Raw genomic sequence first — 18,306 nt, forward strand, 5'->3', positions numbered from 1 at the left:
CTACATCGTTACGTATCTACCCGCAGCAAGCTTTCTTTTTGGAATAAGAGTTCGACAGCAGAAAAAAAGTAAAACCTGAAGGAAAGTGTCTTTACATCACTTAGAAGTTCACAGAACATTTGAAATATCAACGCAGAATAAAACCTACTCAAAAATGGAGCGTTCGGGTAAGAAACATTTTAACATATACAAGATGCAACATATACAAAAAGGGAAACTACAATTTTAGTTTATGAACAGAAACTGCTTTCTGCTTCTTCGGTTTCTTCTTTAATTTGCTTGCATCTTTGATTTGCATTTTCACTTGATCTTGTAGTTGAGAAAAGAAGGCCTGGGATGATTTCAAGACTTTGTCTTTACCTTCATCCTGTCAACAGAGAAAATATGTTATAACCAAGTACAAACACGACCATTATACTACTTACTAGTTACTCACGTATAATGGTATTGGACATTAAAAAAAATCTGGTAATTTTTCACTGCATTCTTACACCACTCCTGCTATCTAAAGAAATGAAGAGCAATGTGCATGGTAGGTATGAACAGGCGTTGAGAACAGATCCTTGCACGTCATGAGCTATAACTACATATCTGTATTTTGTGTTCTGCTCTCCCTTTGAAAAGGTAGACACAAACATTTTAGAAGGAAGCAAGTTATTTTTCCTAATAGTTTTGAATACCTCAAAATTTCAGAGATCGATAAAAATTTAATTTCTAAGGCATCACAGGTGGTACACAAGTTCGATTTGTTTTGCGTGCTATAAAACAGTAATCTGATGAGATGATAGAGAAGGCTGCACAATAAGGAGCAGTTAAATAGGAATATTCTATTTTGATACAGCTTAAGTTACTCAAAGCTTAGAAAGAAATAAATAAAAACCTCATCCTCAATTACGCATGCAAGTAGTCCCACTTAATCAAGTGGAACGTTTCAAATGCAGGAAATAAGAGCCTAAGTCTCAGTCTCTGCAGGAAAACCACTTTGTGAATGTTGAAATAAATAAAAATTTGATAACTAATAATTTCATCTTTGCGGATATACTTTGATATAAAGTCATTGTATCAAACAGTTTTTTTCATATTTTTCCATATCTAAAGATTAAGGTGCTTACAAATTCAAATGTATTTCATCCTGTGAGTAAGCTTTAAAGGTTTCAACAACGGTTCAGGTATGATTTATTCATAACGAAAGCAGTAACACCAACATAAATATGCAAGGAGGTCACTGCAAAGTGTACCCAGAGCTGTATTTTTTCAGGCCTCTATACTGACATCATGCTGTCAGAATAATCAGCAAAATCAGGACTAAAAAGGCATTCAACACTACTTTGCATCCGACAGTTACAAGTAGGATTGTAACAGTCCTTCCAAAACCGCAGTTCAACAGAACACAGGGGAAAGGCGGGTGGGAGAAAAAAGAAAAGAGTACGCATCTGCCCTTCCCATCTCTTCTTGCTACCTCTTCCCTTCCAGCAGCCACATTTACCGTTTGCATTTGCTCAGAGAGAAACAAGCAGATACACTTACTACCGGTGTACAAGAATTTCTGAGGGGATGGAGAAAGATTAGGAGACGTTAGTTGTGTCAAGAGGGACGGGAGGGAAACAAACCCTACACTTTGTCATTCTCTCTCTAGCTAAATATTATCTGTCCTTGGGATTTTAATATTCTTTAGCTGGGAAGCTCAAAGTTACACAGGACTACGTAAGAGAGACTTACCTTGAGCAGAGATGCTTTGCCTTCTTTCGTAAGCCTTTTTAATGTTGCTTCAGCAGCTTTTTTGCTAAGTTTTGTGCCTTGTTCTGGTTTCATCTTTTCAAGAAGCTTTTGCCGTCTCTCCTTTTCTCTTCGCTTCATACGTTTACGAAGCTTTTTCCTTCTTCTTTCTCGTTTTTTGTCTGTAGGAGTCTTTTCTGCATCTGTTTTTACATCACCAGCTTTGTTCTTTTCCTAAAGAGAACAAGATCTCTAGGTCCGTAAGAGTGCAAAAGAAAAGACTCATTTCACAGTACTCAAATCTGTCTTAGCGTTTCCATGATTTCAAGTGTTTAGCTGGCTCAGGGCGATGACAACAATCAAGAACAAAAATGAAGTATAACATTATGGCATAGTGTAGCCAAATGAAATTAACCCTTTCCCTCCCTTCCAGTTGAAAAAAAAAAAAAAAAAAAAAAAAAAAGGACCCTGTTCCCCACCCGAGCAACCAACAGGAAAATGCTAGGCAAGGTCCACAAAGTGAGGAACCCAGGGTTGGAGGGGGCAGAATTCTCCCTCTGATCCGGCAGCCAGTACACCCTTCCATCAACAGTGCAGATCCTCTCCACATCCTTCTGTGATTGTTATTTCTATTTACCTTGATCTCCTCCGGTGCTAAGAGAGCAGCATCACTAACAGCAACAGGTGCTACTTCTTCCATACTTATAGCTGGAAGGTTTGAAACTATTTTAACTTCTGGCACAGGCTAGAAATAAGGAAACAGATTCAAGACTTGAGCACACCATCTCACAGCAGTTTACAGCTAACCGAAGACAACAAATAATTTGGTTTTGTTTACAGGCAATTATAGTGCACTTAATATGAAATGAGAACAAGCTCAGTAACACTCAGTATTTACTTTACTTTCCATTTCCCAAATATATTTTAAAGTATCTAGTTTAAAAGAGGCAGGAAAAAAACCCAGCTTTATGAAGCTTATGTACGTACTGGTTTAGGTGTGAAGTGGAAGTTACAAAGGGCATCCAGCTTCAGGAAGAGCGAATCCATCATTTCCTGAATTTCTTTGTGCTCAGGATTTTCTTCCTCTTCAGTCTTTTTCTGCATTAATAACACAATGTTACTGCAACACCATTCATAAAAAGATATTTTACTTTACCAAGACTGGTAACACCACAATATACAATTCAGAGCCATTTCCCCGGTGAACGCCCAGAGAAAGACTGCAGTACTTCCACAAAGCCGAAAGCACAGTTAGCAGTGTGAACATAAGATTATGTGGCGTGAACTTCCAACCAAAAGGAAGAGCATGGCTTAAGTTACCTGCTGAAGTTTCATGTACTCTTGCTCATAGATCTCAGCAAGACTCAGTTTACTCTTCTCATGATCCAAAGTGATACGTTTTTTGTATTCAAAAGCCTCCTCTTTTGGTTTTTCTTTCGGTACTACATCATCCCATGCCTGAGGAAGTAACAAATTAATGACCAAATGCAACTGCAGCCAAGTATCAGATGGTACAGCTTGTTTAGAACATTCTTCTTATTACTTATCTGACACATTAACTAGTATGGCTTCCCAGGAACTCATTAAGTTTCACACTTCCATTTGGACGAAAAAAAAGTAACAGAAGACTTACTATTCTAGCTTGTGTGCCTATTTTTAGTGGATCAGGGCAAAAATTGTGCAACAAATGTGTAGTTTTCTGAAGTACTTAAATACTCTCCCCCACATGCACCATTTATAAAATCCAACTAACAATAAGCCTCAACAAGCTGTGAGATACAAATCTTCTATTAGTGGCTTTTAAGTAAAATGAAATAAACAACTGAGTTTTGTTTTAGAATTCTGAATGCTCAGAGTGCTACAGTTACGGTAATATACAAAATTTACCGACTGGCAATATATTCCAAATAAACTCCTCACAGTTTTATCTGCAAACACTCATTTTTTTGAAGCACACCAAAGCCTAGCATATAACAGGCATGTAAAACCAGAGCTCCTTAGAAATTTAAATACACACTCGTTAATGTAAAAGAATAAAACAACCCGTTGTGGGAATGAATTAAGGTAACTCTATACCCAGAGTTTTAAGAGCTTCAAACTCATCCTTGGAATGTGCCCTGTGAATCAAGTCTATGAACAAAATAGGAAGAAATAAGTAAGATAATATTAACCTCATCCAATATTCTCTGTTTAATGAGATCTTCAAGCTGAAAAGTAGTTTCTTCTGTGATCACAGGTGCTGAGAAAAGAAAGAGAAGAATTTTAAGATTAATGTTTCTCCGGCAAGACTTTTTGTTCCACGAAGAATAACCACAGAAAAAAAGAAAGTAAAGCCTTCATAAAAATGTAGTAATGGAAGGCAAAGTAAGTTAATTATGTTTTCCTCTACCTTGAAGCGACTAACCATACTACGTATGTAAATCTGCCACTGAATTAATGAACTTTCAGCTAAGTTAAAAAATTAACAAAGATGATGATTGTTTCCTGTAGTTTCCACCACGAAAATGCACAACCTCGAAAACACACCAAGAAGTTTAACTTAGTGTTTTGTTACCCTGCTCGTGTTTTCAGCGAGGTCAAAGGGAAGAAACCCCAACATGGTATGCAACACGCCTCTCTCACTACTTACCCATTCGGACTGCATGGTCAAAAAGTACCATTTCCTCCAAAAGGCTGTTCTCGGGTCGTTTTTGTGCAGTCACTTCTCCTTTAAGCTGCCAAGGTTTCTCCTCTAACAACTCCTCTTCTAAACTTTTTATTTTTTTGCTCATCTGAAAAACACAATTTCCTAAGAAGTTTAAAACATAGAACTCCCAAGGAAACTCCAGGCAAGAAATTAATAATTATTTCAGGTACTTCTAACTCATCCTCACACGATGAGGGAATGTATGACTGCATATATACCTGATGTAGATAAGTCCCTTTTTTTTTTTTTTCCTTAATTTGTAAATAGCCACCTTGTATTTGCCAGATTTCGAACAAATTACACAAGCATTAAAAAAAAGAAATTGGCCACTGTTCCAAAATATTAGCAAAATAAGAAAAAAACAAATTACCTTTTCCTGTCTCTTCTCAAAAGAAGACTTTGGTTCACTGGGATCGATGCCCTTCTCTAATTGCATATCAGTAACATCTTCTGTTTCGCTCTCATCTGGCAAACTAAAGGTAACTTTTTTAGAGGCTTCTTTACTTCTCATATTCTCCATGATCATTTCATTCATATCCTCCACCCTATAACATTAAAATTTAAAATAAAATTAAGGTTGAAAAGCCTCTGTAACTTTTGACAGGAAGACATTTTAGCCATCAGATGTTTACTTGTTACAACTAAGCCACAGTTAAGAAAGACAACAGGCTTTCACTGAAACCTAAGGGGACACTAGAGAAACTTCTATGCATTAAAAATAACTTTCAAAAACTGAAGTTGCATCTATTAAATGATTTACTCAAATAAATATCAACAGACAATACTCAGAAGATAGGTAAATAAACTACTTTTTAAATAAAGTGACAATGCAAACCATGAACACACAGCAGGAAACGGCAAACCACGACCAAAGCGAGCCTGGAATTCACGCTTTATTTTCTGCTTCACCTCAGTGTAAAATCACAAGGACATTTTAACTGCAAATAGCATGTATACTTACTCAGACATGCTTTCTTCATTCTGCTCTTCCATAGCACTGTCTGCTTCCTCTTCCTGATCATCCTCAACACCATTAGCTACTAAATCATCATTGTCATCGACTGGATCAAAGAAATCTTTGTAGGTCAGGTCTCTAGAACTTTTAGTTGGCTAAGAAGGGGAGAGGGGGAAAAAACCAACAAACCAAAAACATCAAAACAAACCCCAACTGTTAAGACTGAAATAAGTCTAAGTCAGTCACCTCAGCGATCTCGAATTGCCAGATGTCAATGTCGAGTGACACATCTTTTTCATCTGCTAGGTCACCCACTCTGCAAGGCCACTTATTTCTTCTGACATACTAGCTCTTCCCTCATTCATGCAAGAGCCCAAGACTCATCTAAAGAGAAACTGGAATAGCAGGACAGTATGTTCTTCTACACTAGGACATTTTGGTACCAGATATTCAAATATATTACTAAAATAAAGCTTCAGATGTAATCATTCGTCACCTAATCAAATTTGACGTGGTAGCTTCTGCTCATAGTTCAACAATTTATAACCACCCTAGCGGGTATCAGATCTTGATTTAAATGAAAAAAGACCAGAAAATCAATTGACTGCTATTCTTACTTTGATTAGAGTTTCTTCAGACTCTTCTTCTTCATCATCTGAGATTATGTCTTCAAAATAATTAATATCTTCCTCTTCCTCCTCTTCCTCCCTGTTTTCCTTCTCTACATGTTCTAAAAAAGCTTCCATCTCAGCCAGCTTGAAAAACTTGTCATCCACTATAGATTTTCTTCCCATTTTTTTCAATGTGGTTTCCTTGGCTGTTTTAGTTTGTTGCTCCAGTGCCTCAATATCAAAGTCAATATCAGAATCCTCATCACTGTATTTCTGCGTGATGCGTTCCCTGAGTTTACTCTGCTTTTCTTTAGCTTTACTTTCCTCTTTTGTAAAAACATTCTTCTGTTCAGTTTCTGCTTCCATTACGTTGTCTTCCAACTCGTCGTTGCTGCTGGTCTCTGCATCAGAGCCATCCTCTTCACGGTCTGAGAGAAGGCAAAGATCTTCATCCTCAGCATCCCTTGCAACGGATTTCTTGAAGAAATCGAGAACTGCATTGTTCTGGAGCTCTAGCTGTTGCCAAATCTGTTCTTCATCAAAATTTTCTATCACCAGCTCTTTTAGAGGACCCCCACGAACTATATTACTTCCCAGAGCTTTATTCAGATCATAGAGAGTCTTTGTTAATGCTCTGAAGTCAGCAGCCAGTCCATCTTGCACACTAAGAGCAGGAAAAACAAAAGCTAAGAGCTTTAAAAGGCACAACAGTTAATATTAATTTTGTATTTTCTATTTCACAGACTTTACTAGCTTTCATCTGTTTTACACCCTCCATTAGGATAATTACATGGTCACACTGCAGCTCTTTTTGTATCTGCTGAGGTATTTTAGTGCTACAGAATAACAGCTTTCAACAGTTACTGCTGTTGCTTAACTTTCTACACATCTCTTGGAGTACTGCGACTAAACATTCCTAGAAATAAAGACATTATAATTAGTGACCCTTTCAGCTCCGTTACGCTGTGTGTATGAAGTAGCAGCTGGGCAGAACATCCCACCCTTCCATACTTGCATATAATTATATCTTCATCCTATTTAAGCACTCCAGACGTTTTGGGGAAGTAAATAGTATATCACCAAACACCTCAAACATCCAAGATACAGACCCTTGTTTTTAAAAAGGTAATTGCCTTACTCCTCGAGTTTTGTATTTGAGTAGTTTCCTCCAGGTTTTTTTTTTTTCTCTAGAGCTACCAACTCTTCAACAAAGCTAGCAGAAACAGAAACCTCAGTTTCCCAATTCTCGAACGCTGAAGAGACGAATAGGATACGGCGGCAGAAGCCCCAGCCAGGTCTCGACGCTGTGAGCAGCCCGTTTCAGGAGAGCTCTGCGGCACCGGGGGCAGCCGGTCGCCACAAGGCCTCCCTCCCTCCCTCCCTCCGTCCCACAGCACTGAGGCCCGCACGAACCGCGGAGCCCTCCGTGCGCACACACAGCCCTGCATTTGGGGGGCCCCCCAGCCCCCGGGAACCCCGCAGTACCTGAGGAAGCGCTCCGGGCGCGCCGCGGCGGCGCCCGCCACCCGGAGACACGTCTCCAGCCCCTTCACGGCCGCCATCTTCCCCCCGACCGCCCCGCGTGTGGAGCAACCCTACACCGCCCCCCCCGGGGCCGCCGGCGGAGCGGTCCGGGCGACTCCCGCGGGCCGGCGCTGAGGTTCCGCACACAGGAGTTCCGCCCCGCGGTGCTCCCACACGCACAGCGGCGGGAGCCGCCGCGCCCCGGGCCGCCCCCCGAGCCAAAATCATTTCTGCTTGCCAGCCGCAGCTTTTGTCGGCCTGCGCGATTAGCGAGCACTGCCCGGCCTTCTTCAACTGTTTTTTTTTTGTTACTTTACATCACATGTTTTCCATAAAGTGCCCTTCAGCACCTGGTCCAAAGCTGTGACAGCCTTCTAACGTCGTTCTTGCTATTGCCCCTGCCGTTCCTCTGCCGCCTTCATGTTTCCTTCCTACCAAAAAAAAAAAAAAAAAAGAGAAAAGCAGCATTTTCGGTGCACAGAAAGCAAAGCCCTGCGATGCAACGCCCCCCCGCAGGCAGGGCGGCCGCTCCCCCGCCACCAGGCCCCGCCTGCCCGCGGCCGGGCTGGGTGCGAGCGGCGGGGCGGCGAGATGGCGGCTTCCCTGCGTGGCGCGGCGGCCGGTAACGCGGGGGTCGGGCCGGGCCGGGCCAGGCGGGGTGGGGTGAGGGGCGGCCGGGGGCCTCGGTGCCCCGCGGCGGCGGGCAGTCCCGCTTCGTGCGGGGGCTGGCGGGGAGGGATCGCGCCGCCTCTGCCCGCCCTGGGGTGCGGGAGCGGGCCCGAGGGGCTCCGTCAGGGCCTTACAGGCCAGAACAACACAGAAGTGCTTTTATAAATAAAACTAAGGTTTTCTGATCCAGATGACAGACATATTGACAACTGCCATTGTCTGGCTTAGAATAAACTTGGGCAGCACCCTCCTAACCTAAGGCGCAAGGAGGAGCTTGTCTGTTCAGGTACAACTTGGAGGGCAACTGCAAAACCATTCCCGTCCGTTATCATTATCTGCACTGTTCGCTCTTTTAATAGTAAGTAAGGACAGGGTAGGCTCGCCGTACCTAAACACTATTTTATTTGGTGGCCATAGACACAGGAGAAAAGCGAATGAGAGCCTCGGTGCTGCCCGTGGTCAATCAGTGCCGTACTGGGAATGAAAACACCTCTGTGTCACTGCACTTTGATGGAGGAAACCAGAGCTGCAGCCAAGTGAGACTCAGCTCCTAGGAACCGTGGAGCCCTTCTGACTCCTGAAAGCCACCTCCAGCACAGAGCAGAGCAGCACTATGAATGACCTAAGCCTCCTTGGCTGGCAAAGTTTCCAAGATGCTAACGCCACCTTGAAATTGCTGGGATTTCAGAATGGCCAGACTATGCCCTTTCTCTGCTGGGTCCAGAGAGCCCAGTATGCCAGTCTGCCTATGGCGACAGCATCCTCTCCATGCTAGGGAGCTTTTCTCAACCCAAAATGGTTGGCAGTAGAGCAGTTCCCAGTGACAAGGTTCTTACCGCGACCCACAGTTGTGTAACATCCTCACAGAGAACACGACTGGATTCAGTTGGATGAGGAGCAACAAGATAATTTTTTTTTTAACATTGGAGAAAGTTGAGAATTACTTCAATAATTCTGTAAGTCAGCGGAGAAATGCTTTTGTGATTGAAGAATTTAGCCACAACAGTTAATAGGACTAGTTTTGTGATAGAGGCATAAATACAAGCGTTTCTTTCCTGAAACATGAAAGTGATGGGGTTTCAATCTGAACTTTGCTGAAAAGCTTTCTTTTTCACTGCAGGGTCATCTTTTGATTATTGGGTTAGAAGAAGATTAGAATTTTAAGTAACTATATAGTCACTAATCTGTGTAATGCAAGAAAAACCCAAATGCTTTTTGTTTAATCTCAGTCAATCCATACTGGTAATTATGGGTTTAAAATCAAAGCTCTATGAACATATGACTAGAGGTAGGATAAATTCACATGATTTCATAGCGCAAAGTAAAAAAAAAACCAAACAAACCTACTGAAGAGTCCTCTGCCCCTACATACTTATAAGAAAAATATATAGGATTCTACCACCCAATCCATTCGATGAGAGGAGGAGATTGAGAGAAGCATCAATAATATTGTCATATTAGTGGGCATTTAAGCATCTTTGACTTCGCAAGAATCCTAGGAATATACTTCATTTTTTCAATCTACTGTCTTTAGAGGAAGCACCGCAAAAATCAAATGTTTCTAGGGTAGAACCCAACAGAAATAGCATTTTCTATTATTTTTGCTATTGCTTCAGTAATAGCGGAGTAACAGTCTGTGTCTCTACTTTCTGTGAATTTACTCGAAAATGGACAAAATACAAATTAAATTATAATAACCATGTAGTCACGTGCCATGTGTGAAGTACAGCAAGAATTCTAGATGGGAGATGCCAAAAAGAAAGGGAAAAATCCTAGCCTTTCCCATCAGTAAAGATTGCTTGAAAAATCTACATTAGTAGTATTTCTACTGAACTGCGGTTTGTTCATGTTTGGAAGAAGGAATGAAACAATAAAAGGCTCTGGAAAACATGACACGTGATATAGGAAGCGGTCCTTATCCTTCAAAGGATTTTTCTCTTTTGGAGAATACTGACCTCCTCTAAGTGGATGAGTATCTCTTGCTTCAGCAAGAATGGAATCTGGTCTTCAGAAATCATTGTAGGAAACGGAGCTACTTTGGTAGAGTGGACAGAAAAGACGGTATGGTGGGTGGTTTTTTAAAATTTATTTTTTAACGCATTATTTACTCTGGTGATCTGGTCAAACTCTAGTCTAGTTAATTATCCATGCCTCTAATTATGCCAGCTAGATACTGCATGTTTCTTACTTTGTGCATTGTAAAGCATTGCATAGTGTTGCTTCCTCAGGCAGTTATTTGTTCACCCCAGACACAGCTGCATCTAGATAGCAGGTCCACCTACAAAATAGTCTGAGCACAGACGTTTGAAAAACAAGAATTTTTCTTCCGTGTAGAAGTTGCTAGGGGATTTTTTTTTTAACATGTAAAAAGTTGAAAAGTACTTGGAAATACCGAGTTGTTCTGCTATGCCAGTATGATAGCCTAAAGGTAACAAGTGGAAAAGAATTGCCCAGAGCTTCTGGCTGTGACGAAGGAGACGACAGGGTGTACTGTGTGAAAGGCTGGCAAGAAAGACTCCAGGGCAGTTACTTGCAGAACTGAACAAGTTTCTGGAAATAATGTAGGATGTTGATTTAGTATTATCAAAGGACTCAGAATAGACTTACTTTTGTGATACAAAGTTTTTGGAAGTATGTACATTGCATGTTGTAATTTTAAGCCTCAAATACACACAAACACTTCTTCCACCACAGCACAGTGCTCAGAAAGGCTTACATTTAAGGACTGCATCAGCTGTCTTTGTGAAGAAAAATTAACCGATAGCTGCAGAGTCTTGAATTCCCGTGACGTGCTGATTCTCAGTTTCATGCAGTGAAGCTGGCTGATTAACTACAGCGACTACTAACCTTACAGCTACTAGTAACCTTACGGACTACAAAGAGTCTGAAAAAATGCAAGCCAGGCTATCCTTAGTGTATTGCAAAGCATCCAGAATCTCAGTGCCTCCCTGGCACAATCTCTTAGCAAAGTAGCACATTTGTGAATTTAAAGCTAAGAATGCCTCAAAGACTTCCAGACTGCTGAGATGCCTCTGGCTTGGCCTTGAGGCGTTGGGAATTCTGACATGGCCTAAAGCAAACTGGCATGACATTAAAATGTGGCTTTTATTAATTTCTCCTTTCATCTAATTCTAATTCTGGTGCTAGAAACGACTGATGTGATCACAATTTCTCTCCCACCCCCAAACTCTCCAGAGCCCGGTATTCTGACAGATTAATTTTCAATGTAATTCATCTGTAAGTATTCATTTTATCTCTCCTTTTCTGTGATTTTTAAAAAACAAGCAACCCTAGAATTATTTGTGAGCAAACACAGCAAATTGACACAGATAGTGCAAAGTTCAGTACTGCCTTGTCAGAGCAGTCGGTGAAGAGTTCTGTAGATATCTAAGCAGTTTTTCATGACACTGAATTTCTCCATGACTTCTCCATCTTTTGTGTACATATTAGCCCTTATCTTCGTGTCATATGGTCATCCAATATTTTTTGTAATTACCCTTTCATTTATGATGAAAGACCAACCATATTATTTTTCTTTTGTAAGTCACACTGATGTCAGTGGCACTAGTTGCGTTTAAAAAGCTGTTATGATTTTGACCCTTTAAAGATAACGTGCTAAATTGGTACTGGTCAGTTGGACATGACATTGTTCACAGTACTTAGAGCTGAAATATTTCTAAGCATCTGGAAACAGATCTGTTAAACTAAGTATAAAACCTGTACGGCATGCGAAAAGTAAGAAGGACAAATGACTTAATCATTGGAGAACTGAAAACAAATTATTGAGCTGTTAGTAGCAATTCTTTCCTTGATCTCAGTCTACCTTCAGCTTGGCACGCTGGTGTGCTTATGACAGGAGTTGCATAGGCCTCATTAAAAGGGGAAAGAGCAGATACTGATAGTTTCTAAAAAGCATTATATCGGTGCTATTCCCTTTTTTCAGGGCTTCTTACCAGATTGCAAACTTCAGCTCCCACAGTACGAACTCTGTCATCATCGAATTCCTTTTCTCAAAACATTCCAAGCTGTTTGTGGAAACTGGGCCGACTTAATCATGTAGCAATTGCAGTTCCTGATCTGGAGAAAGCTCAGTCCTTGTATAAAGATGTGTTAGGAGCGCAGGTGAGCGAGACTGTTGCTCTTCCCGAACACGGCGTCTACACTGTTTTTGTGGAGCTAGGAAATACAAAGCTGGAACTTCTACATCCTTTAGGAGAGAAAAGTCCCATTGCAAGCTTTCTGCAAAAAAACAAGACTGGAGGAATGCATCATATCTGCATTGAGGTATTTTAACACAATATATCATCTAATAAGATAGAGATTTTAAAGGATGCATAATTTTTCATAGGTTTGACCTGTGTCAAGAAAAATACATAAGGTTGTCATATTTGTTAGAATTTATAGTGAGTAAGAAGTCTTAAAAGTGCCTTTTTTCTGTTTTGGAAATCACAGTTCAATTGCATGAGCTATGTGATGATTTTTTCCTCTTGTATGCTATAAAGATTAACTTGAGGAGGGGAGGCTTAAATATCCAGTGTGGAAGGTGGACGAGCCCAGGGGGTTGTGAAGAGTGTTTGGCAGGTGTCAGCTTCCTGACATAGAAAGGACCTACACTGGAAAAAGATGGAGCTGTAAGTTTAAGCAAAGCCATAATTTAGATTTTCAGAAGTTTCTTCCTGCTTGATATTTAGTTGATAATTGTGTACAGAAATAATAAAAAAAAGATTGTCAGTTGTACTTACCAAACAGCAGTAAAGTCTCCAGAGTTTTCTTCTGTCCTGTTCTTCCTTGTCCATCAAAAAGAGATTGGTCTGGAAGTACACAAGATACAAAGTAGTTATCTTATTTAGTATACTCTTGTTTTAGTGTAGATGTTTGATGCAAAATTTCATGCTGCTGCCTATGATATATGTTTTTAATACTTTATAGATCTGAGTCTTGCAAACTTTATTAATTCATGCAAAGTATAATAATAAAAAGTAATGGGATTACTGATGTGAGTAAAAATTGTTTTCAGAATACATCTATAAAGATTAGTGTTTGCAGTTACATGCTTTCACTGAGAACTGAGAAATTTTGCATACACACAGGCACTGCAATTTTTCTTACCTTGTTTGCCTATTTCAAGATGTTCAAGAATAAGAAAATTAATTCTGTTCCAGTTGACCCTAAATTGTATCGCTAGGCAGTTCTGCTGTAGGAATGTGGAAGACCTCAGCTGAATTTAGGAAATGGGGGGTGTAGAAGAAAGAAGTGATTTGCAGTAAGACAAAAAAAAAACTCCAGCCCCCTGTAAGACCAGTGGTACTTACTTATAAGTACAAGAAAAAGAAGTTGTAGGCATTTCTCAGCAAAAGAGCTCAAAGCTCCCAAGAGTTTCAAGTATATGTAATCCCTTTTAAGACATTTCAATAAATATTTGTTACGAGCTGAAATTGTTTTATGTAGATCTCCGTGTTGTATGAGAGATGATCTTGTTGCAGGTAAACCAAAGATGGCTGGCAAGGAAAGTCATACTGTTAATTATGAAAACTGAGAAGAAGGGGACATTTTAATTATATCATGTTGGACAACGTAGAAGTGTTGTGTTAAAAAAGAAAATGTATAACTTTATACAGCAGATGAAGCAAGCCAGAAGTCATAATCTAGCAGTTAATTTCCATTAATCAGGTGAGCTAGTGCTACTTGCAGCCAGATTTTCCTAAATGAAGTCTTGTAACTCACTAATAGATTCTCTATTAGTGAATAGAGAAAAAAATATTAAAAAAATAAAATATTAAGGTTGTCCTAAGTCCCTCATGTTTGTCTCCATGTAAAAACCAATGGAAGACTATAGACTAATTTACATGGAGGAAAAAAGCAATCCATTGTTGACCTGCTGTTTAAGCGGGACTGAAAACAGGTTTGGTCTCTACCATAATCAATTAAAAAGGTATTAACCTCCCTCCTTCAGTTTCCCATTTTCCTCAGAATGGAAAATCTTACAATTTCAAAGATATGTCATCCGCTGAAGTTGAGCAAAGATAGTTTTCAGAAAAACTGTAGAAGAACTTCAGTGTCAATTGATTGTTCATTTGAAATTTCAAAAATATTTTGTAGAAATATCTTTCTGTGGACAACTGTATTGCAAAAAGCTGCACTGTGAAAATTCTTTCCATGCTGGAGAGGAAGCCTGACAAGTTTACCAAAATGCTTTTCGTTTCTTCCTTATGTCTTATTATTCAAAGGAAAATTTTAGACAGAATTCAGACAAAATAAGCATTTTAAAAATAAATTAAATTATTCCTGGGCAGCTATAATAGAATTTAATACCTGCAATGAAAAGCATGCTGGACACTTGGTAGAATAAGAGAGAAATCCGAGCCTAGTCGTCTCCTAACACGGTGCACCCACAGGCTTTCCTCTGTTTACTCTCCCTGCTTCCTCGGGGACGCAGTAATTCATTCCAGCTGAGCCCAGACACAGTTCCTCTTCTGGCCATCTCTGCTGGACAGGAGCAGCAGCTGCAGTGGCTTTTCTGCTTGGCGAAACAACCTGGAGGGGCTATGGCACCCATGACGTGCTGTTTTATCTTAGATAAAACTTGACAGTCATTTCTGGGGTTTTTTTAGCTGACTGGTAGTTGTGTGTTGGAAGAACTGCAGTGAGTTCAGAATTTTCACAAACAAAACTGCTGCAAATGAGTGGGAATTAATTGATGTCTGTCCTCTGAATTAAAGCTAGGTATTTCCTTCTTCCCTACAATGGCATAATGCAAGTTTATTCACCAAGTTATGTCCAGACACCTCAGTCTTGAAAAACAGCAATGCTATTATTTTAATTCTAGGTCTTTATTGATTATTGACTATTGGATTTGCTAAACCAAGTGCTAATATTATTATTTCAAAGAATGAATGCATTTAAGGTTTGGGAAAATTCAAATTCCATCCGATGACATGACATCAGACTTAACATCACATTATACAGCGTAGACATGCTTTTGTTAATGACGTATTTCTGCAGGAAACTGTACTGAAATATTACGATAAAGGCTATTATTGTAATTAAGTTTAACAGGAAAACCAGGTCATATTCTGCATGCATTTCTGATAATTCCAAGGTTTTTCTTAGAAAACTTTATGAAGCTGAACCCACTCAGAAGGAGGATATATAAATCTAAAAGGGCCTTTCCTTTTACCTTCTGCCCATTGCCCTCCCTTTTCACCAGCATCTAATGAGTCAGTGTCCTGCCATCAATTAGACAGGGAGGCATTCTTCTTTAGTTATTGACAGTTTGAAAGCAATATGATCTTCTTAGTAATAGCAGTGCAGAGTTTAGATTATTTATGGAGTCCTTAAAAGGTAACAACATAAAAAAAATCAATGGGCTTCATGTATGAGGGATTTTTCTTTAGTAATTTCTTAAACATAGCACAATCTGTTTAAACAATATTTTATAAAATCTTCAAATAACAAATACAAACTTCAGTAGGATTTTTATTTTTAAGACTAGATGTTTTAAAACTTTTATAATTTATTCTAAGAATTATATTAGAATTTAGAATTTTAGTAAGGAATTGTATTATTGCTCCTAAATGTAGAATCAGCATAATACAATGTAATATGTTAATTTGTGTGACCTGTATTTTTCTTTTGTAAGGTTGATGACATAAAAGCGGCTGTGACAGAACTGAAGAAAAAAAAGATACGAATATTGAGTGAAGAGCCAAAAATAGGTGCACATGGCAAACCTGTGATTTTTCTTCACCCCAAAGATTGCCACGGAGTCCTTGTGGAACTTGAACAAGCTTGAGCTGTAATATTCATAAATAAAACAATAGATCAGTTGTGAAGTTACTGAGGTGGTGCTGGGAATATTGATGTGGTATTCAGTCTCTACAAGTTCACTGTAGTTCCTGCGGATGGAGTACAGCTTTTGAGTACCAAAATAGTGCTGCAGATTTAGGGTCGTTTTCTTTTTTTTTTTGCTGTTGTTGATCTAATTTTCAGAATTAATCTGTTGACATTTCTTGAATCCTTTGTGATTCTAAAGACAAATACATGAGCCAAGTTACATCCGTAACATAGTAATTGATGTTCTGTAGCCTCATGTTTGCAGAATGGCTTTACCTCTGTAACCACAGAAACTGTACCGTTTCTAGGTCATCCCACATTATTTTGTTCTACATTTTCGAGCAGAGACCCACTTCTAGTGACACCAATATAGCTTCGGTATTCCCTTTAGAAATAAAGGAAAAAGGAGCATCGTATTTTCGGTTTTCACCATTCACTGTCTGTGCTTTACACTGATTGATTGGCTCATGCAATAAAAAAATCCTTATGTTATTGTATGGTGTCTGCAATCAGTAAATAAGTTTTCCTTGGCATAATAATTACTGCCAAGGAAGTTACCATGCATAAATCATCATTTAGTTGTTCTATGACCTCTGTGGATATGCAGGCAATGTGAGAAAAGTATCTGAACCAATATTTGCCTGAAATACATTTTAGACTGTAATATACTTGTCACATTTTTGGTTTTTCAGGTATTGAGTATTTGGTTTTCAAGCTTTATCCATAGGAAGATATCTGGGAGAGACCTGAACAAATAGCGATTAATCTTTTAAATTACTTTATAGATACTGTTTTCCTAAGCAAAAGCACTTACAAAATCAGTGGAAAACACAAGCCGCCTAAGTCTGGGCTATGTACACTGTGTTTAACATCAGAGAGCATGCCAGCATAGTTCTGCTTCTGACAGGCTGCAGTTTGTTGAGCTATTCATGGACAGAATTCACTTTATTGGCGTCTGTTAAGCAAGCAGTGTTAGTCCTGATACTTTCTTTTATAGGTTTGTTTTGACATGTCAACTGTAGGAATTGAAGACTTGCTATTTTTCTCTCTAGTTTTCTTACTGCTTAACAGTAATATTTTTTCCTAGCTAAACCACAATCGAAATTTTATATTTTCCTACATCTCTGCATATACAGTGAATAGTTTCAGCTTGATATGAAGTAAGTTCATTTTAGTCTAGGAGAAATTTAATTAATGGAAATGGAATCATTTGCATTCCGTGTCATGTTTGCCACAACCAAATACAAGTATAATGTTGACCAGAGATTTAAACAGGGCTTTAAAGACATTGATGCTTCCTCATGAATTTTACTTCTGAAAAAAGCCATGCATTTTTTTTTAAATGAGACAGTTTTGTACTCAAAATAAATACTACTTCTGTCATATTTTAAGAAAAATACAGGCTTCTGTATTCATCAAATCACTCTAGTTTGTGATCTAAGCTCTAATTTGCATTTAGAAATCCTAAGGCTCATGATGGAAAAGCAGGATGATTTGATATTCCTGAAATATGATTCTGCTGTTCTAGGCGACATTCTATTAGCAAAGCTGCTTTTGTCTTTCCGTTCTTCCAAAGATGGAGAGGCATCTTTTCTGCAAAACTACCATAGGAATGCCAAGATTAGAAGCCTCGATCGTTACACGTCAAGATAATTGAACAAAGTCTTTGAACCTAATGCCCTTAAGTTCAGTGCAACAGAAGACAGGGCAGTCCTCCCTAGGTTCCTACTCCATTTCTTCGTCCTGTCTGAAGGAGATGGGATTTTGTGTATGGCATCTATCAATACACTCAGAGTAGTAGCTTGATCTAGTACTAAGGAATGGAGATTTTGAGTAAACAATATTTACTCCACTTGCCTCATTGTGCTCCCCATCTTATTAGCAGAGAGGGACTTGTAATGATTTTAGCTAGTAACCAGCAATTTTCCTGACTGACTGCAGTGAGGTTGCCTAGCACCAAGTCAGCTGATGTATTTTGTTCATCGTAACTAAGTCGTGCTCCTCTCTCACTCACAGTTTATACATTTCATCTGATTCCTCCTAAGGTGGAAGTCAAGATATTAACCAAAAAAAAAAAAAAGAGAAAGTTTAGGTCATAAAATTAGTAACTACCAAAAACGAGGGCATGCTTATTACAAGCTCTTAGCATTTGGTGGGATCAGACCCCCTTACTTGTCTGGGTATGCGCTACAAGGTATGAAGACTTCCACCCCTGGAGCTCTAGACTTGGAAAAAATAGCCAAGAGAGCTGGACAGCTGAAGAACCTGAAGGCAGCTAAGGTGGGAACACGATCAGCTCCTATACTTGTAAC

The 18,306-nt window shown here is 39.3% G+C and overlaps 2 protein-coding genes across 3 annotated transcripts; one reads left to right on the top strand and one right to left on the bottom strand.

Moving 5' to 3' along the window:
- Positions 1–162: 162 nt before the first annotated feature.
- MPHOSPH10 (M-phase phosphoprotein 10) lies at positions 163–7,558 on the bottom strand. Its single transcript, XM_086757614.1, has 11 exons — positions 7,454–7,558; positions 5,975–6,632; positions 5,364–5,512; positions 4,773–4,947; positions 4,346–4,487; positions 3,888–3,955; positions 3,037–3,174; positions 2,704–2,814; positions 2,354–2,461; positions 1,720–1,950; positions 163–367 (listed from the first exon to the last, which is right to left on the bottom strand). The coding sequence occupies exons 1-11, from the start codon at positions 7,528–7,530 to the stop codon at positions 218–220; spliced, it is 2,007 nt and encodes a 668-aa protein (XP_086613740.1). The 5' UTR covers positions 7,531–7,558; the 3' UTR covers positions 163–217.
- A 498-nt stretch (positions 7,559–8,056) lies between these two features.
- On the top strand, positions 8,057–15,998 carry MCEE (methylmalonyl-CoA epimerase). Of its 2 annotated transcripts, XR_015259888.1 has the most exons (4): positions 8,057–8,114; positions 12,105–12,445; positions 13,645–13,831; positions 15,801–15,998. XR_015259888.1 is itself a non-coding variant. In XM_086757284.1 (3 exons), the coding sequence occupies exons 1-3, from the start codon at positions 8,084–8,086 to the stop codon at positions 15,951–15,953; spliced, it is 525 nt and encodes a 174-aa protein (XP_086613410.1). In that variant the 5' UTR covers positions 8,057–8,083; the 3' UTR covers positions 15,954–15,998. The 2 variants fall into 2 exon arrangements, 1 of the variants encoding a protein (XP_086613410.1); XM_086757284.1 differs by lacking the exon at positions 13,645–13,831.
- Positions 15,999–18,306: the final 2,308 nt, after the last annotated feature.

This window comes from Chlamydotis macqueenii, chromosome 12 (assembly GCF_036417535.1).
Source record: "Chlamydotis macqueenii isolate bChlMac1 chromosome 12, bChlMac1.mat, whole genome shotgun sequence".
NCBI lineage: Eukaryota > Metazoa > Chordata > Aves > Otidiformes > Otididae > Chlamydotis > Chlamydotis macqueenii.

What these genes read in the sequence shown, in the direction of transcription:
- MPHOSPH10 (XM_086757614.1), bottom strand. Translation starts at nt 7,530, where the DNA reads ATGGCGGCCGTGAAGGGGCTGGAGACGTGTCTCCGGGTGGCGGGCGCC. An exon ending in TTGAGAAGAGACAGGAAAAG is followed by an intron (nt 4,488 to 4,772) that starts GTAATTTGTTTT and finishes TGTGTTTTTCAG; the next exon opens with ATGAGCAAAAAAATAAAAAG. An exon ending in AGTACATGAAACTTCAGCAG is followed by an intron (nt 2,815 to 3,036) that starts GTAACTTAAGCC and finishes TTATTAATGCAG; the next exon opens with AAAAAGACTGAAGAGGAAGA.
- MCEE (XM_086757284.1), top strand. Translation starts at nt 8,084, where the DNA reads ATGGCGGCTTCCCTGCGTGGCGCGGCGGCCG. An exon ending in CCTGCGTGGCGCGGCGGCCG is followed by an intron (nt 8,115 to 12,104) that starts GTAACGCGGGGG and finishes CCCTTTTTTCAG; the next exon opens with GGCTTCTTACCAGATTGCAA. An exon ending in TGCATCATATCTGCATTGAG is followed by an intron (nt 12,446 to 15,800) that starts GTATTTTAACAC and finishes TTCTTTTGTAAG; the next exon opens with GTTGATGACATAAAAGCGGC.